Source organism: Gadus chalcogrammus, chromosome 9 (assembly GCF_026213295.1).
Source record: "Gadus chalcogrammus isolate NIFS_2021 chromosome 9, NIFS_Gcha_1.0, whole genome shotgun sequence".
NCBI classification, from domain to species: domain Eukaryota; kingdom Metazoa; phylum Chordata; class Actinopteri; order Gadiformes; family Gadidae; genus Gadus; species Gadus chalcogrammus.
The window spans coordinates 4,291,898-4,311,665 of NC_079420.1; the positions used below are offsets into that span (position 1 = coordinate 4,291,898).

Genomic DNA, 19,768 nt, shown 5'->3' on the forward strand with positions numbered 1-19,768 from the left:
CGACGCTGGATGGAATGTTGCCGGAAGGCGTTCAGGATGCAGTGGGAGTGCTGACAAGCACATTTTTCTGACCAGGTTCTTGGTTAGTCTTACATAGTGTGGTACCAGTTAAAAATGGCAGAATGTCATGTCTTTGTTGCCTTGTATCCTATCGCTCTCTCTTCCGTTTCCCATGTTTAAAGGTTAAAAAAAGCTGGAAGGGGGGGGGGGGGGGGGGGGATAAGACGGCATTGATGGATAGAAGTTAGGGTCCTCTCTCTGGGATGACATGCTCAACAATGCAACAGGACAGCAATTGATGATAGAATTGTTCTTTATCATGGCCCATACTGACACATACACATGCTTATCTCTCTTATCCAGTGCATGTGTGTTTGTGGTAAGTGTGTGTGTGTGTTTCTATACGTGTGAGTGTGTTGGCACGCATGCGTGTGTGCGTGCACGCATGTGTTTGTGTGTGTGTCTGCACACGTGTTTTAACGACAGGACAAGTGCGTGTATCAGTGGGACAGAACGGTCTTGTACTCCACAGTGCTGTAGGGTTGACCTTGGGTCATCAGACCTGAACACATGCTCTGGGGAACAGCTGCATGCCAACAGCATGGCACTGTGAACACGCATCCCTCAACCTGACACACAATCCTTTGCTTTATCCGCAGAGACATTTGGTTTGCGTGCATGTATTGAGTGGTTTGTGACAGCAATCTTCAAAGTCAGGGTGTTGTAGTCTTTGCAGTGGTGATGCATACACATACATCGCAATACATTTCACAATTCCCCTTCCTATATTGAACTGACTGAATTCAGTTTTTGTTGTATAGTGCTTTGCACACAGATTTTAGACTGCAGTGTACAATCCAAAAATATACAGTATGTACTGTACGTATAGACCTAGGTTGACCATTAAACCAAACCACAATGTTTAGTTGAACAGGAGAAATGTTCCACAAACCACGCCAGAAATACAATACAACCCTTGTCAGAGTGCGGTATGGAAACCATTTCGTTCTGTGAGACATGGACGAATGTCGAGTGCACTGCTGACTAATGAAAACGATTTGAGAGACTTTCACTCAGTGAAATGGACTGAGGGCTTTTTCTATCACATGCCTACGATAGATGCCCGGCACTTTGAGAGGCAATCGAGTTTAATGATATATGTCGAAAGGGTTAAGAATAAAGTGAACCAATGTTTCTTCTATAACCGGGTTCAAGCACATAGTTCCAAGCTCCCAATGATATTAGAGGTTAACACCCTAACTGCTGTTGGTAAAAAGCTAGTGCTGTATTTTTGTGTTGTAAGTCTGCCAGGGTATAAGCTTACTTTCAAATGCAGTTCAAATCAGTAGTGGTGTGTAGCAGATAGTGTACTGACATAGAGAACCGCCTTTATTTAACATGGCCGCGAACATTTCAACAGGATATGTGATGCATATCCTGCTGATAATTGGTTTGCATGCGCGAGAAATTCTCACCAATAAACAAGAAACCAAAAACATAAACAAGGGAGAAAAACAACTTTTGTTTACTGTTCAGTTTTCATTCAGAAACACAGTTCAATAACAGCTACCCTGCATTAGACACACGTCCCATAAAAAGGCATAGGCCAGATGTAATTGCACTGACTAAGATAAACCCCCTTTCTCTAAATATAGAGCCTAACCTGTGAGAACTTAAGAAAAACGGTTTCACACAACACACACCGCTTGAGATAGTGATACATCCCATAATGGAGTATTCTTTATTTTAATGGTATAAGGCAGACAAGGGTGAATGTACAGCTGTTATAACGGTAGGCAGCCTAAACTCCTCTGGCCTAAACTCACAGTAAAGGCCGATTATGAAATAGACCACGAGGACAAAATGTACGAGAGCATCAGCAGTCAACTTGGTAAGAAAATTTCATACAGGGAAAGAAACCAAAAAATAAGCGTTATGTCAGAGAGAAAAGGGCACTCATTGGAAATAGTGACCGTCCGAGAGGGCCTTGTTAAAGTGCTGACGAACGGCTGCACTTTTACTCGCAGACTAGCACCACCTGGTGGCAAAGGGGGATGAAGCGTCCAGAGCTATCCAGACAATGGTCCACCGTCCGTGCAGCAATACAATTAATGTCGTTGTGTCCTCGTTTTATTGTCTTAAAAGGGAAAGCAAATGCTCATAAAAATGTTTGCAGCCACACATGTTTTAATTATCCTGCAGGCTCGGTAAAGGGGTTAATGTAATAACAAAAAACAGCTCAGCTTTTGTTGCATGAAAGTTTTATTTCTATTAGTGCATGGACAACTCTATGAAGTAGCTTTGTTAGACATTATTCCGGTTTCAAAAAGAGAAATTGTCTTCTGTTGTATGACTCTTATATCACTTATGTTTTGGAAAAAAATGAATTCTGACAATTGTAATGAAAAAAATTAAAATAAATAATGAATGATGATAACGGTTGGGGGAATGATAGAGATCAATATGAAAACAGAAGCTTCAAGCTAACACCAGGGAAGTGATACAGTGGCAGATAGAGGCACAGCAATGGAATGAGAGAATGGCTAAGGCACATTTGGCAAGCACAAATGTACGCACATAAAAACACACACACACACACACACACACACACACACACACACACACACACACACACACACACACACACACACACACACACACACACACACACACACACACACACACACACACACACACGCCTTTGAAGTCTAATGATAAGTAGAAAGATAACAATGACTAATATATACCACTAAGCACAAAAACATTGTCCAAAAATAGAATATTTTTCACACAACCCCCCCCCCCCCAACGAAACAATAGCAAGATACGTTGGTTCTAGTAGATCCAGCAAGAAAAGCGAATGGCCCTCGGGCCAACAGGTAGGGAGACGGGCCTTATACACCTGGCCACCATCTTGGTTCCGTCTTGGTTCTAAATGCTAGCTGGTTGGGGGAACTGAATGGGGAGTTCTGTATGTATGGATTTAGAACCAAGATGGCTGCTAGGTGAACAAGGCCCATGATGGGAAAGCCAGTGGGAAAATGTATCACACAATCCACCTTATGATGTCAGTTAAATCAAAATCCCCTCGAAACCCACTACACAGATAGAAGACAGATATACAAAGCATAACAGAAAGGGTGTACTTAAGCATATAACTAGGAAAGTATAAAGGTACCATCTTCAACCATGTAAATGATAAAGGAAATGTACAACAAATACTCTATGGTATCTCTCTGAATACATGTTAACTCTTGTTAATCACTGTGGCGTGTCTTTGTGAATGAGGGTTAGGAAAACACAGTATTGATGTACCCTGATTTTTCTGTTTTATTTTTTTTTGTTTAACAATGAACGGCAGCGTTCTTTAACCACTCTGTTCTAGATTTCACTAGTTTTTGGATTATGATTCTTGGTTCTATCACTTTGCTGTTCGTTGATAAGAATTTGAAAGTGTATGAATGCACATCCTGATCATTTGACCATCTTTTCAGATCGTCTAATAACAACAATAACAACAATAAAAACTAAAAATAGCTTGAAAGCCACGTAATCAATAAAGCATTAATCGTAGGTTTAAGACTGGTTTTTGTTTCTTCCATCACAGCTAATATATACGGAATGCATGACGTCAGAGAGAAATTACCCAAAATGCCTTGCGGGTGGGGTGGAATCCTACTGACTCCAGTGAAGTGTGTTTCACAAACAGTTCCTAGTCAGTTAGACAGCAGTCAGTCTTAGATTTTTTTTTTTTATGAAATCTTAATAGCAGGCTTGGAAAATGGAAACCCAGCTTGTTCCACATGACCTCATCTCCGCTCGTCAGCCAATAAAAACGTGTAAAAGGCAGAGGCCACAAAATGGATTCCTCCTATTGGTTTAGGAGTGAGGTACCATGCAGCTCTGTGGTGAAGGATGTGCCAGCCTGGAGAATATATAGACACGTCCTTGGGGAAACAAACAGAACTTAGAAAGTGTGGAAGATGATGGAATTCAGTCAAGTCTAAATTCAATATAATCTGCACTGCCGCACGGTTTTATTGTGTGGGCTTCTAGGTTTTTTGGAAGCTGTAATTTTCCCTGAATAAGACACTAAATTCTTACCAACCTTGGCCCGCATATCCTAGGTATTGTACGTTATTGTACCATGAAAATGTATCGAATTTCTAGGAAAAGGTAATTCGTAATGACTGCATATAACTACAAATAAAAAGACGTTTAAAGTGGCCATCTTTAGGACCTGATGTTCAGGGCGTTTTGGTTAGTTAGTGTTAATGAAGGCTCATCTCTCATCACCATGAGACAGTTCTCTGAACCGAATCAGAAGTTCTACCGCCAATCAAACAGAACTCCTAAAATGGCCACTCTAAACGCTGCTTTCGTAGTCACATGAAAGACCTTGACCGGGCACACAAAAAAAATAACGTTAGTTTTTTTTGCAAACACACACAGAGCGTGTCCATGTCCTCGCTCGTGCCCCGTTCAGAAAAAAACAGAATGAAAAAACTAAAAATAAATAGACATAGCTAAAGCCTCCGAGAGAATGAGAAAAATAACGCCTCGTCGTTTGCCGATGGATATTCAGTGTTTCGTTGCCTGAGTGTTGTTCCACGGATGAAGCGCAAAGTGAGTAACCAAAAGTTAAGAGTTGAATTCTAGTCAGTTCTATTGCTGCGGCAAGAGAGGTCTTACGACGCTAAACACGATGAGTAACTCCGGAGGCAGTGTTGTACGGACCTGAGGGTGGACCTCTGTCTCCGGCCCTGGGGAGACAGTCTTAGACCCAGTACTGGTTCTTTTTCAGCGCAGGGTCCGTGGTCCGACAGTGCTGCAGCAGCTCGGGGTCGGCCTCCTTCCCGTCCATGTTGGACATGGGGATGTTCCCGGCCGCGTCCGTCTTGCGGAAGGTCTCGGAGCTCGCCACCTCGCCGTTCTTGGGCTTGGCGGCCACCATCTGCACGTTGTGCTTGCCCGTCTTGTTCTTGCGTATCAGGCAGTAGGCCAGGAAGGCCGCCGCGAGCAGGAGCAGCAGGATGATGATGATGGGGATGAGGATGGCCCACAGGTTGTTGCGCCGCGACACCACCGGCTTTTGATCGGTGGCCTTCCCCGGGCTCGGGGTGGTGGTGGTGCCCGGGTCGCCGCGGGTCAGGTCGTCGTCGACCCTCCGGTGGGGGTCGTCGGTGGCGGCGGGACGGGGGCCGGCTCCGCCCGGGGGGTCGGCGCCGACCTCGGGCGCCCGCAGCAGGGCGACGGGGTAGACGGCGGAGGCGTTGTAGGGCTCCGTCAGGAAGGAGAGCGTGCACTCGGCCGGCGGCACGCCGTGGGCCTTGAGCAGGAAGCGCGCCTCGTCCCGGTGGACGCCGTCGCCCCGGGCCCCCTCCGCCGGCGCGCCGTCGGAGATCTCCATGGCGACGCGGCCCTGGTCCAGGTCCCGCTGGGTGAAGGTGTCCAGGGGCTGGCCCGCCCCGGGGCCCCCGGCGCGCACGAAGCGCGCCCGCCGCGGCTGCTGCACCACGCTGAAGACGGGCGCCGCCCCCGTCTTGTTCTCCAGGGCGCTGGCGTCCAGCAGCGCCCGGTCCAGGCGGACCAGCGCGCCGCGCGGCAGCACGGGGTCCCGGGCGACGGCGGCCAGCGGCTCCACCGTGATGCGGAGGACGGTCGAGGCGCTGACGGCCCCGCCGGGCCCCACCGACGCCACCAGGGCCACGCTGTCGCGCGGCGACGTGGACTTGACGAAGCGCACGCTGACCCGGCCCTCGCGGACCTGCGTCTGCGTGAAGGCCGAGGTGGGCAGGCGGTCCACCATGACGGCGGCGTACCGGGGCGCCTCCGTGATGTTGTACACCACCTCCTCGTCCGGGGGGCCCCCCGCGTCCGCCCGCAGGATGTCCTCCGTCAGCGGGGTCTCGTCGTCCCCCTGCCTCACCCGGACCTCGGGCGCCGCCGCCAGCACCAGGGCGCGCGCCCGCACCACCACGCGCAGCGCGTGCGGCTCGGTGCGGTGGCTGCCGTCCGTCAGCACGAACCGCACGGCGCCGGCGGCCAGGCTGCCGTCGCTCACGAAGCCCACCCGCCCCCGGTTGACCGCCTCCTGGCTGAACTCGACGAGGGGCTTCAGGGAGAGCGCGTGCACCAGCCGGCCGTTCCCGGGCTCCTCCGTCACCTCGTAGCGCACCTGGTCGGGCGCGCTGTCCTCGTCCCGGGTGTTGAGGTGCTTCTGGGTCAGGAGGGTGAACGCGCCCTGCAGCACCTCCAGCGTGGCGTCCTCGCTGACCAGCTCGGGCGGCCGGGTATCCCGGCCGCCGACCGAGATGTGGAGCTCCTCCTCCAGCACCACCGACTGGGCCGAGGAGACGACCTCCTGCGGCGGCCGGTTGAGGTACGCCCGGAAGGAGAAGCCGTCGGAGGCGGGCGCGGCCGAGTCGCCGTGCACGTACTCCAGGGACCCGCGAGTCACGTCCCGCTGCATGAAGACCGGGGAGCTGCGGGCCAGGGGCGTCCCGGCCAGGATGAGGCGCCCGTGGGCGGGGAAGCGCGTGACCTCGTACACCACGTCCAGGCGGCCGCGCTCCGCCTCGGGGACGCTGGCCAGCAGGTTGGAGGCGTCCAGGACGGAGCTGTCGATCACCTGGCCTTCACCCTGGACCACCACCAGACCTGACGGGGGCCACGGGCAAGAGGGGGATATATAAAGGGGGGCAAATGATTTGGAGGCAAACTCAATGCATGTGTGAAGGCAGAATTTAAAACACACACTTTGTGTTTTTTCTCTCGACGTTTCTGTTCTGCAACAGAAGCAGAGGATCAGCGCGTCATACAGACCCAAGCGTCATAACAGCTGTTTTTATTAGCTCTGTGACTTAGTAGGTAGTTGGATGGAAAAACTAAATTGCTTTGTTCAACCTTTCACCCTGGATAAATATTCCCTAAACCTTGCTTCCTGTCTCTTCTCCCCTCTCTGTCTCGCTCTCTCTCCCTCCCTCTGCCTCTCTTCCTGTCTCCACTCCCCTCTCTGTCTCGCTCCCTCCCTCCTCTCCCTCCCTCTGTCTTCCCCTCTAGATCTCTAATGTTAAATGGACTAGCATTTACTGGACTGAGCACTTTTATCCAAATCGCTTTACAACATTGCCCGAACATTCACCCGTTCAGACACCGACGGCGGAGCCCCCCCTGCAGGGCGACAGCCAGCTGGTCGGGAGCAGTCAGGGTGAGGCGCCTCGCTCAGGGACAACCTCGACACGAACGAGCACCCCTGTGGTTAGCAGCACCACCCGCTCTACCTCCTGAGCTACTGCCACCCTATCGCTATACCTCCCCCTCTGTCTCCCCCTCTCAGTCCCATGCCTCCCCCTCTGTCTCCCCCCTCTCAGTCCCATGCCTCCCCCTCTGTCTCCCCCCTCTCAGTCCCATGCCTCCCCCTCTGTCTCCCCCCTCTCAGTCCCATGCCTCCCCCTCTGTCTCCCCCCTCTCAGTCCCATGCCTCCCCCTCTGTCTCCCCCCTCTCAGTCCCATGCCTCCCCCTCTGTCTCCCCCTCTCAGTCCCATGCCTCCCCCTCTGTCTCCCCCTCTCAGTCCCATGCCTCCCCCTCTGTCTCCCCCTCTCAGTCCCATGCCTCCCCCTCTGTCTCCCCCTCTCAGTCCCATGCCTCCCCCTCTGTCTCCCCCCTCTCAGTCCCATGCCTCCCCCTCTGTCTCCCCCCTCTCAGTCCCATGCCTCCCCCTCTGTCTCCCCCCTCTCAGTCCCATGCCTCCCCCTCTGTCTCCCCCCTCTCAGTCCCATGCCTCCCCCTCTGTCTCCCCCCTCTCAGTCCCATGCCTCCCCCTCTGTCTCCCCCTCTCAGTCCCATGCCTCCCCCTCTGTCTCCCCCTCTCAGTCCCATGCCTCCCCCTCTGTCTCCCGCCTCTCAGTCCCATACCCCCCCTCTCTCTCCCCCCTCTCCCTCCCACGTCTCCCCCCTCTGTCTCCCATGTCTCCCCCTCTGTCACCCCATCTCCCTCCCACTACTCCACCTCTCCCTCCCCCCTCTCCCTCCCATGTCTCCCCTCTCCCTCCCATGTCTCCCCCTGTGTCTCCCCCCTCTCCCTCCCATGTCTCCCCCTCTCTCTCCCACGTCTCCCCCTCTGTCTCCCCCTCTCTCTCCCACGTCTCCCCCTCTCCCTCCCATGTCTCCCCCTCTCTCTCCCATGCCCCCCCTCTGTCTCCCCCTCTCCCTCCCACGCCCCCCTCTGTCTCCCCCTCTCTCTCCCTCTGTCTCCCCCCTCTCCCTCCCACGTCCCCCCTCTCCCCCCCCCTCCCTCCCATACCCCCCCTCTGTCTCCCCCTCTCCCTCCCATGTCTCCCCCCTCTCCCTCCCAAACCCCCCCCTGTCTCCCCCCCTCCCTCCCACGCCTCCCCCCTCTGTCTCCCCCTCTCTCTCCCATGCCCCTCCTCTGTCTCCCCGCTCTCCCTCCCATGTCTCCCCCTCTGTCTCCCCCCCACCCACCCCCCTCCCTCCCCCTCTCCCTACCGTTGTTCTTCCAGAGCTGGGAGGAGGCGTTGGGGTGCGCTGCGTAGTAGGACACGGTGACGGGCAGGACGTGAAGGAGGTCTGGGGCCGGCTGGGAGCTGAGCTGGAGCTCCACGGTGTCCCTCACCACCCAGAAGGGCTCCTCGGGGAGCTGGTGCTCGTAGAAGACCAGGCCCGCCTCCAGCTTCAGGTCAGGGGGGGAGGGAGAGGAGAGCAAGGAGAGGGGTGGTGGTGGTGGTGGTGGAGGAGGAGGTGGTGGTTAGAGGCTGGGAAATGATGCTGTTCAGATGGCTTATTGTTTTAGGACTCATAGGTCACCCCGTTGTTTGTTACGCTTTAAAAGAATAAAACATCGTTGAACAAGAACATGGAAATGTTTTTTTTTTTTTACAATGTTTAACCTTTTGTTTGTTTGTGTGCGTGTACGGAGCAACGACTGTAATGTGATGTAATGCAATGTCTCTGTGAGGTTGTGCGACTGTGTTGCATTGCTAACTTAACACACATGTGTACACATTCAGTCCGGCTGGTGATTCTGTATTATAATTATTATTTTAAAAATGATAATGCAATTATAACTTATGCTATAATTTATATTATTATGATTATAACCTGTGAGAGAATTATTCAAGTGAACTATTCTAATCCACTTGTGTCTACGAATCCATTTCATTTGAAACATCCATAAGGAAATCTTGTCTCTCTGAGAGTCCGGGATAAACAATGTGAATGAACATTAACCACTGGACACCCTCAAGGTATGAGGCCCAGAGTTCACTGCTAGACAAAAAGAGCTTTTCCACTTCAGTGGTCGTTCTGGTTCAGTTATGTGTGGCCAGTACAACGATATCCACAGTCAACACACTTCATAGAGTCCAGGCAGTGGTTTGGCTCAGTGCAGTGAAGGGTTGGAGCAGGAATGTGTCTTAGTAGGCCTACACTGTGAGGTCATGGTGTAGACCCAACCAATGTCTCTCATGGATACTGCTAAGACAACACAACCAATAATCACAAAGAAACAGGCCACCAGCACACGGCCACAAAAAAAGCAGCTATAAAGTAAACTTCTAAATATGAACTTGAGTCTTTCTTTTTGTATATTTGTACTATTTTTGATTTTGGCTCTATAACCTAAAGGTTGGGCATTTGACTGATAAAAAATAATCTTTCATCAAAAGCTGTTGAAATTGACTGCTTTTGTTTCATCCAATGAAGGGCTATTTGGCCGTTGCAACTGTTAACGTTGTGGAATATGAAACCTAAAACGCTTCGGCCAATTTATCTTAGGGTTGTCTTACGTTCACAAATCCACGTTGGCGGTAGTAATGGTGACTTTAACATGCTAATTATTGGGTTTCAGAAAAAAAAAAAAATACTTGCACTACAGCACTCATTGTTATGGTAAATAGTTGTGGTTTACTCGGCCTATCTTTGAGAGAAGATTTCCTTCGAGCGGCACATTGGGTGTACAATAGAGACCCCTTGTGGACAAACACGACCAATACAGCGACGATGCATTCGGTATCAAAACAACATATGTTGTGTATCTTAAATCAAAATGTCTTCCTCTGCTGAACAAAAGGACGACGGAAGCACTATCTGAAATTAAATTTTTAGAGAGAGGAGAGAGGCAGTTCCCCCTTCCCCACAACCCCACAATATTTTAAGCACAACAGCTATGTTGTTTGAATTTTTTGAACAGCTTGAATTTCCCTCGGGATTAATAAAGTATCTATCTATCTATCTATCTATCTATCTATCTATCTATCTATCTATCTATCTATCTATCTATCTATCTATCTATCTATCTATCTATCTATCTATCTATCTATCTATCTATCTATCTATCTATCTATCTATCTATCTATCTATCTATCTATCCATGTCAGTGTGATTATGTGGAAGTGTTATCCAGTGTTTTCAGCACTGTGATTTTTTAATGATTGAAAATAAATATACTTAAAATATGCCTATTGTTGACGAAAAAGACATTGAAGAAGGCCTGATTAAATACGCTATTAGAGGAGCATTTGGCTTGACTTTTAAAAAAAAATAGAGTTGCTTTGTGCATTTGTTTTCCATTGTAATGTTTTCTAATGCTTTGGGTTGATTTGTGTTCTAAATAAACACGCTGGGATCATAGACGGCGCAGCGGAATTTCCTTTCCTCTGTTTCCCATCGTCCATGTCCTTCGTGCTTTAATAATTGTATATAAGTGGGGTGCTGGCACTCATTGCCCACCCCCTGCATGTCTATTTATATCGTTACATATGAGGTGGGCCTTGATAATAATTGATTTGCACAACCAAAGTCATAAGGTTAAGAACCACTGCTGTAATCTATAAAGGCAGGGACATGGGCTGAGCTAGACCGGAATAGGTATGCGATATTAAAATGACTCAAATAGCCTCAAAGAGAGTACATTTACTAAAGGCTGCAGAGGCAGGGTTGCATCATCCACGAAATTCATTTTACGCCTACTCCTCTGAAATACCACAGCCTGCGTGGTGAAATGGTGATCAAGGTTGAGCACGGCACATGAATGTACTTCATGTTAAGCAATTTCATGGTTCATACTTTATGCTACATAAATTAATATTGGAGACGAAATACCGCTCTAATAAAGAAAAGTACGATCTGGCCTGAATTAACGCGGCACTCTCTTCAACTTGGTGTGAGTAGGAAAAAGTTTGGATACGAAATGGCTGCCCTTGAGACGCCCACGCCAATCCCATGGTCAATACGGAAGGCAGGGTACCTGGGTCTGGGTGAAGCCAGTGATCTCCTCGTACTGGTTCCTGTCGTTGGCCAGGATGAGCCTGCCCAGTCGGGGCGGACGCAGCAGAGAGTAGCTGATCTCATTCCCGTCCTCGTTGGTCACAGCCCCCAGGTTCGCGCTGGTGATTGGCTGTCGTGTTCCTGTGAGAGAGGGACCACGCGGTCACACGCAAGAACACACACACACACAAACACACAAACACACATGCATACACGCAGACACACACAAACACAAATAAATGTAAGTGCGTCCAAAAACACAGACACACGCACAGACACACACACACACACACACACACTCACACAGACACACAAAAATATACAAGCTCACTCACGTATGAACAAACACGTGTACACATGTAGGCACGCACAGACCCACATTTGAGCGCTTAAACACCGTCCAGAAGGATCTCTTGTTGATATATATTACGTTGTAAAAAGGGGAATTGAAATGAGGCTTATTAAAACTGGCTTATTAATTTAAACAATAACTCACACATTTCCCTCGAAAGCCTCATCCTAATGCTCGATTTATTACTTCAGTCTCAGTCAGGCACTGTCTTCATATTATCTATTTTCTTTTTGAATTTGCATTTCACCTACTCTTACTATACTCCTGTAATCATTTGGGATAGTGTGATTATGGCAGTTTCTATTCTTATTTCATATAATCAATCTCTCCTTAATACCCATTCCTGTGCGTTCCGCTTGGATGAATAAAGTGAATGTCCTCTTCTCGGCTATCCCTCCTGCGAGCCGACTCGTTTTCCACACGCGGCCAACAAACTCCTTCAAAGCGTTCCAGCAGTCCAGATCTGTCCACCTTTCTTTATTTATTTCAGGGGGTCGACTGAGGGATCGGATTAAAGGGACACTGCCGGACATCTACTGAGAGATGCCTCCCCCCCCCTCCAGGTGCATTGTGGGTAACAACCAGCGGGGGCCTTGGCGCCTTACCGGGGAAAACCATGAGGTCCTCCTGCGTTTCCATGGTGATGGCGAGGGGCCTGGCGGTGACGATGAAGTGGTAGAGGGGCGATGTGTGTTCACCGTCCGTCACCTTGAAGCTGAAGCCACCCGACTCCTCGCCTGCAGACCCACACAGCGCGCACACACACACACACACACACACACACACACACACACACACACACACACACACACACACACACACACACACACACACACACGTTACTGGCTGTCTGCCTCAGGCCCTCTGTCTGTCAATCTATCCGTCTGTCTGTCTGTCTGTCTGTCAGTTTATCTGTGTCTGTCTGTCCGCAGTCTCCCAATCTGTCTGTGATTGAGTTTGTCTTTCTGTCTGTTCATCTGTATGTCGGTCCGTTGGTCTCCATCACTAATTCTGTGCAACTGTCTATTTCTCTTCTCTCTGTCAATCTGTCAGTCACTCTCATATCTGTCGGTTCATCTGCCGTCCCTTTCTGTCTGCCTGTATCTATCCATTTGACTGTCCGTCTGTCTATCTATTGGTCTCTGTCTGTCTGTATCACATGTCTGTCCATCTGCCGCTTCACCCCATCTCTGTCAATATCTAACTGCTCGTGTGTCTATGTTTTCCTCTATCTATTTATCCGTCTGTCTATCTGTGTTTAGAAGGGTTGGAGAAGAGAAAACCAATTCTCTTCTCCACAGGGTTGAAACTGGCTGGACGGGCTTCGGCAGAAAATGAGAAACAGATAAAAAGTCATTATTGCGGCCAACCTTTTTATATCGTATTGTCCCTTCATAGTCGAGTCTAGACAATTCCAAGCCAAGGGAATTGTCGTTAATCACACTGACAGTCTGAACGCTCTTCACAGGTAGCGCAAGTTCAAAGTCCCCCACCCCCCCAACCCCAATGCTTCTACAGGGCACGTAACAACCGGCCCTGAACAAACCCTGAGCAGGGCCGCGAGAGCGATCCTCACCGTGGTCCAGGGAGGCTTGGGACGACGAGATAACCTTACCGGCCCTCCCCCTTCCCCCTTCCCCCCCGCCGTTCCCACGGCGACCCTTACCCTCGTGGATGAAGATGACCTCGCCGTTGTTGATCTGGGCCTGGGTGAAGTTCATGACGCCGTGGTCGGGCGCCTCCTTCAGGGCCACCAGGCCGCTGGTGGGCGTGGCGTCCAGCTGGTAGACCAGCTCTTCCAGGGCGCTGTCGTTGTCCTCGGTGCTCAGCATGCTGGAGGTGATGTCCGACTCCTCCCCGCTAAGCACCTGGCCGGGGGGGAGACAGGGTGCAGAGTCTGGCTGAGGACGGAGCAGCTGACGAGTGGACACGGGGCTGAGATGCATATGGGGGTCACGGAGGCCGAGGTCGCGGACATATTAATATTTTTAAGGTGGATTTTTTTATCGAAAGATATGTTTGTCTAAGGTTTGATTGTCTTGTAAAGACCCGATACATACTAACAGGCTGCCGAATGATTGTATGCCGGTAGCATCTATAGATAATTAAATGTCAGTATGTCTGGCATGATACTGGGGCTATTGCTAGACCTTCACTATCATTTTAGAAAATTATGGCGAGAAACGTTTTCTAACCATAAAAACTTTGAGTGAAAGTCATAGACACACTTGAGCTATTTCATTGCAAGGGCGTGTTCATTGTTGTAAAAGTCAGACGTGATTCAGTGTTGTTTTATCTGTATCCCAATGTCCCAGGTGTTGTTCCAGAAAGTTTTGGAATTACCTCTTCAACCAAGATAGATAGATAGCTAGATCAATAAACGGACAGACAGAGAGTCAGAGACAGAATTAATCAAAGTTAGAGAAAGGTAGAAGTGGAACAACTTGTGAAAAAAAAGTACACAAAAAGCAGAAAGACAAAACACCAGACCCCCATCCGCCAACCATCCTTCTCTTCAGAGGAGCCCCCATCAAAAGGTTAATTATTCCTCCGCGATCCAGACGGTAGACGACGGTCCCCTTATCGGAGAAGGAGGGCAGCGGCTTCGGCGTGAATGACTGCGCGCGCCAGGGCGGGAGAGATTTAATGGCATTCTAATGGCTGGTTGGTTGAAAGGGGCATTAATTGAAAGAAATGGGCCAGATCCACGAATAGATATATTCTTAAATAGCGGGACTCTTTGGGGAGGGGCCAGAGAGATCGGGACGGAGATTGTAACAGAGAGAGCGAGTGAGGGAGGCTGTCTGGTAGGGGTGTGTATCGATCTCAGAACCCATTTGTTCCTGGCTCTCTTTCGCTCTCTCTGGCAGGCTTACCCTCCTCTCTCTCCCTCCTCTGGTTTTGTATTTTTCTCTAAAGGGCAAGATACCTCAGGTAAAGGTTACGAGATGGAGGCTTGTTACTTGATGAATGCAAAAACATAAATAATGATGGCTCAGGAATTTCCTGCAGTGTTGCGGTCCATTTGTTGTACCGAGACGTATTGCATGTGTTGCCGTTATTGGGAAATTATGCAAAGCTATTGCCCGAGCTTTGGTGTGTGTTTTGGGGGATTGTTAGATAAGTCGTTATTTGTTCCTGAAAGGGAAACCCATTTTTTGAAATGTATGTCGAGCAGTAGCCTAATTTATTTTGACAGCCCATCTCTGTTCCATCACAAGGAGAGACACTGTCATCAGTCAAAATAAGATGAAATAAATCAAAAACAAAAACACTTTCTCACCCACACAGGCACAAACAAGGAGAAACTCAACAACGCACGCACACACCAATGCACACATCTATGAAAAGTTACACCAGACATGCGAGCCCACACACACACACACACAGCAAAGGTTTATCCCACACAAAACCAAATAAACACTAATGAAACCATGCACGCACACCCACACTGACACGCACATAGACACACACACCCACCCACACACACACACACAGACACCACAAGCTTAAGTAGGCTACATATACGCATACTAAACCGCACCACCAAACATTGCATCACACCCTTTACGTCAGTGTAGAAAGAGTTATTTCTAAGTCCTCATTTTGATAACGATAAGGAGAAGCGTGATTAATAGTGTACATGATTGGCAGCAGGCTTAACAAATAGTAAAGGTGTACACAACCCTGCGTAATGACTTTAATCCCGGTAGTTCCATAAGATTTTTTCTTCTCAAAATAGCTTTGACGGCAGTAACCATAGAGATATTGGGATGTGGAATGTGTGTTTATTTCCAGAAGACCACTCTTTTCCTAGGTGGTAAGCTGCTTGAAAATGAATTTGAATATATTTACACTTATATATTTATTATGATAACACTATCCAAACATATTTCTGGGATTTGTAAGTTTGTCATTTTTTTATATATATTTACAACTTTTAAAGCTCCGCTTTCATATTAGAAGAAACACCAAGACTATGACCAATGTGGTTAATTAATAAATAACATTGCACCTCATCTCATCTTTGGTCTGCTGCTAGGCAGAATGTGCCACCTTTCTATTGCTCTCCGTTCAGTTCAAATATGTATTCTAGTCTTCAACCTCAATCAATAGATCAATGCTGTTAACCGACCAATTAATAAACACAGGAGAATATAAATTAAGTGAGAGAGAGAGAGAGAGAGAGAGAGAGAGAGAGAGAGAGAGAGAGAGAGAGAGAGAGAGAGAGAGAGAGAGAGAGAGAGAGAGAGAGAGGGTCCATATTGTTGTTAAATACTCACTCAACCATACAGAAAATCTAACAAAATATTATCTATTATCTATCTATTAAACATTTAAATGTTTAACCAATTAAATAAAGGAACTTTGGAAAGAGGTGGCAGATCAAGGCACATTTGCATGGAACAAATTAGTTTCATTTCAATAGCAGTCAGTTGAAATAAGCGTGTTGTATTTTCTCACAGCGCAACACTAGATGGCGACATTGAGCCAGTCTACTGACAGGAGGTGGGGACGGCAGTCCGACGCAATTTGGGAAGGTAATCTGGAAATGGCCGCACAAATTGATGGTTTATATAACAATCAATACAGTTAGCAGCGGAGAGGATGGGCTGCAAATTCAATTTTAACTGACACACTACCTGGTAATTTATTCTGAAATGTGGCGGAGAAGCTGCTGTAGGCAAAATATCATGTTTGTGCCACCACCACCACCACCACCACCACCACCACCACCACCACCACCACCACCACCACCACCACCACCGGCCCTTGCCCCACCACTGCCTCGAGTTTAGCTCTTGTGGGCAGTATAGGCTGCTACAAGCAGGGGTCCCCAAACATCTTGAATGCCAGAGATGCTCAGAACATGGCAACGCATTGAGCTGAGCCTCCTTAAACTCTGCACTCAGTGAACTGCCTACAATGTCACTGATTAGCTAACAATTTTTCCACAGGTGACATGTTATACCACCAGGTGTGAGTGTGATTAGCCGCTACAAGCCGTTTTGAAAGTCGGCCTCTGGGCGTGCCCAACTAGATGTGCTGGATAGACAGTCTACCAGCCTACCCAGTGGACTGTAGCAAACGTTGCTCATCTATCCGTCACACATCTGGTGGGACACGCGCACTTTTAATGTCAGAAGAGGCAGATTTAAAAAGCGGCTTGTAACGGCTAATCACACTCACATCTGTCTGTATAACATGTCACCTTTAATGTTGCCGTTTTTGTCAGGCCAAAATGACTTCTTAACTAAATAAATGTCAACTATCCCACTCGGCAACGGGGGCGCGGGACTCTCTCCAGTGAGTCTTCGGCTTACATCAGCCTTGTGTTCCCCGACCCAGAAGCCCAGCGTGCTGTTGGTGTTTGGGCGTGAGGTGTCTTGTTTTTCTCTGTATCCACCACCGGCTTGTCATGCACACCACGCAGAGCGGCGAGCAGCAGGGGATTAGAAGAGGCGCTCTAATCAGAGGTATCGGGACATGTGATCCCAGCCAGCCTGCAAGCAGCCCACAGGCATGTGGCGAGCACCCACACACACGGAGTAGGATGGAGGGACGGGTGCACGACGGCTACACAGAGAGGCTGACAGAGGGATGGCGAGGAAGAGGGCTGGTCGATAGACAGACAGGTGGATATAGACAAACAGATGGATAGGATATTCAAATTGATGCGCAGACAGAGAGATGGACGGACAGACAGGCAGACAGACAGACAGGCAGACAGACAGACAGGCAGACAGACAGACAGAGGGACGGATATACAGAGACAAACAGACAGATGGATATACAGGCAAGACTGAAAAACAGACAGCGAGATAGGATCTACAGATAGATGGGCAAACAGAAATGATGGACAGACAGACAGACAGACAGACAGACAGACAGACAGACAGACAGACAGACAGACAGACAGACAGACAGACAGACAGACAGACAGACAGACAGACAAATGGATAAACAGAAATGCTGGACAGACAGACAGACAGACAGACAGACAGACAGACAGACAGACAGACAGACAGACAGACAGACAGATAAATGGATAAACAGATAAGATGGACAGACAGACAGACAGACAGACAGACAGACAGACAGACCGATGGATATAGGTCAGGACATACAGATAGATGGATAAATAGGTAAGATGGGCAGACCGACAGATTCAGAGCAGGGAGGACTAGCAGGGGAAGGCTCCGGGTGTGACTTGGTGTCAATCAAGGGCATCCGCGGAGAGCCGGAGCTGAGGCCGAACATGGCCTTTGTTAGTCCTCATGTCCGATAGTCTGCACACAAGCACCACGCATAAACGCACGCACACAGCCACACACACACAAAGACAGACACACACCCGCACACACACACAGACAGACACATCCACATGCGCTTGCACACACACACACACACACACACCACACACACCACACACACACACACACACACACACACACACACACACACACACACACACACACACACACACACACACACAAGCAAACACACCCCCACACACACACACTCAAAGATAAGCACGCACGCCCACACACACAAGCAGGGATACACACACACATACGCACACACACACCGAGACATGCAGACAGACAGACACCCACACCCACGCACACACAAGCACCCACACCCACACCCACACCCACACCCACAGACAGACAGACACACACTTCCTGTGCTGTTCTAAGTCATCCAAACATCACGAGTTTGTTTCTGGAAGCGAGCCAGAGGATCCCCACCTTATTACCACCGACGGTTCTCCGGGGGGGGGGGGGGAGAAGGACCCCCCCCCCCCCCCAGCAGGCCAGAAAACCTACAGTTCCCCTGATTGTCCCGGTTTTCCAAAAATATCGGTTGCTAGGGCGACGGACGGAGCCACAGGCTGCTGAATTACATACACGGAGGCTTTCCATCGCTTCGAGCTGAGTCCGTCTTTTCCAACTGGCTGCCGGGCCGACAGCCATGTTGGGACGGCAGCCAATGACCCGCTCCAAACCGTTCCTACCGCCCCCGCCCCCCCCCCCCTCCGTCATCAGGAACCCTCGAATGTTTCTCCGCTGAAACGGCGGTTCGCTCCGGAGGCGAGACCATGAATCATCGCAACGGACACTTTCCCTTCTTTTTTTAATGCTCACAAACACACACACAGGGATGGTCGTGTCCCGAAACGCCTAACTACAGTTAAACGGTGATGCTGCATAGGGACGTGCTGCTGTTCATGTACATTTCTTCACTTATGATTTAACAGTTGACCCAATAAAGTGTTTGGCAGATTTTAAATACACAGTCATGGTAGAAGGGCCATGTTTGCATCCTCCCATTCCGTTGAAAGTGAGGAGAAGTGAAGGGTATCTTTCTATGTTTTTAGAGCAAAATATTAATATTACAAAATACATCTACAATTTTAATTTTTTTACAAAACGGCCCTGCTTGTCTTCCACCAAAATCCACCAAATCAAACTCTCAGAGTTCTGCAGATGAACAATGAACCGTCAAATCTTTCAGGGTCCCGTTTCCACTGAAACAGCTAAACGTGGTCGTTATGCTAGCTCAGTTCTGTTACCTCCAGCCCCGTGTTGCGGGTCAGCGTGGGCGGCTCGTCGTTGACGGATTCGACGGTGATCGCCACGGTGACTGGAAGGCTGCGGCGCTCGATCTCGTAGGACGAGGCGGCGAGCGTGAAGCTGTCCTCTGTGGTCTCGCTGCTGTCGTGCATGTACACGATATGTCCCAGTTTCACCTGCGGGGGGACACACACAGACAACAACACGTGAGAACCCCTTCTTATACCCTTTTAGACTTAAAATGACTTGCTGCTTTTGTGATGTTTGAAGAAACTTCATCATTCGAAATATCATTCGAATTTATCTTATTTGGATCTTAGTTTCCCAATTTCTTCTTTTTTTTTATAATTTTATACTATATATTGACTTTTAATCAGTATAAATGAAAATGGTATGTTTCTTGGATGAAGCTTCCTCGCCCAGTGTGGCCAAGTTTTTGTTTTTAACAACACGACACAGGTCAAAGTCAAGTTATTATTATAACACGGTTAAATTACTTTGAAGTTAAAAACGTGAAAAAGAAATAAAGGATCTGATCTAGGCCTACCTCA

The 19,768-nt window shown here is 49.0% G+C and overlaps 1 protein-coding gene across 1 annotated transcript in view; it reads right to left on the minus strand.

The window, feature by feature from the left end:
- Positions 1-2,139: 2,139 nt before the first annotated feature.
- Positions 2,140-19,768, minus strand: part of cspg4 (chondroitin sulfate proteoglycan 4) — a 65,952-nt gene continuing 48,323 nt past the window's right edge. Inside the window, exons 6-11 of the mRNA XM_056598522.1 lie at positions 19,217-19,393; positions 13,307-13,508; positions 12,246-12,377; positions 11,269-11,429; positions 8,511-8,694; positions 2,140-6,660 (exon numbers count right to left, since the gene is read on the minus strand). Of these exons, the coding sequence (XP_056454497.1) occupies positions 4,778-6,660; positions 8,511-8,694; positions 11,269-11,429; positions 12,246-12,377; positions 13,307-13,508; positions 19,217-19,393 (2,739 nt within the window). The 3' untranslated portion in view covers positions 2,140-4,777. The remainder of the gene's footprint in view (positions 6,661-8,510; positions 8,695-11,268; positions 11,430-12,245; positions 12,378-13,306; positions 13,509-19,216; positions 19,394-19,768) is intronic.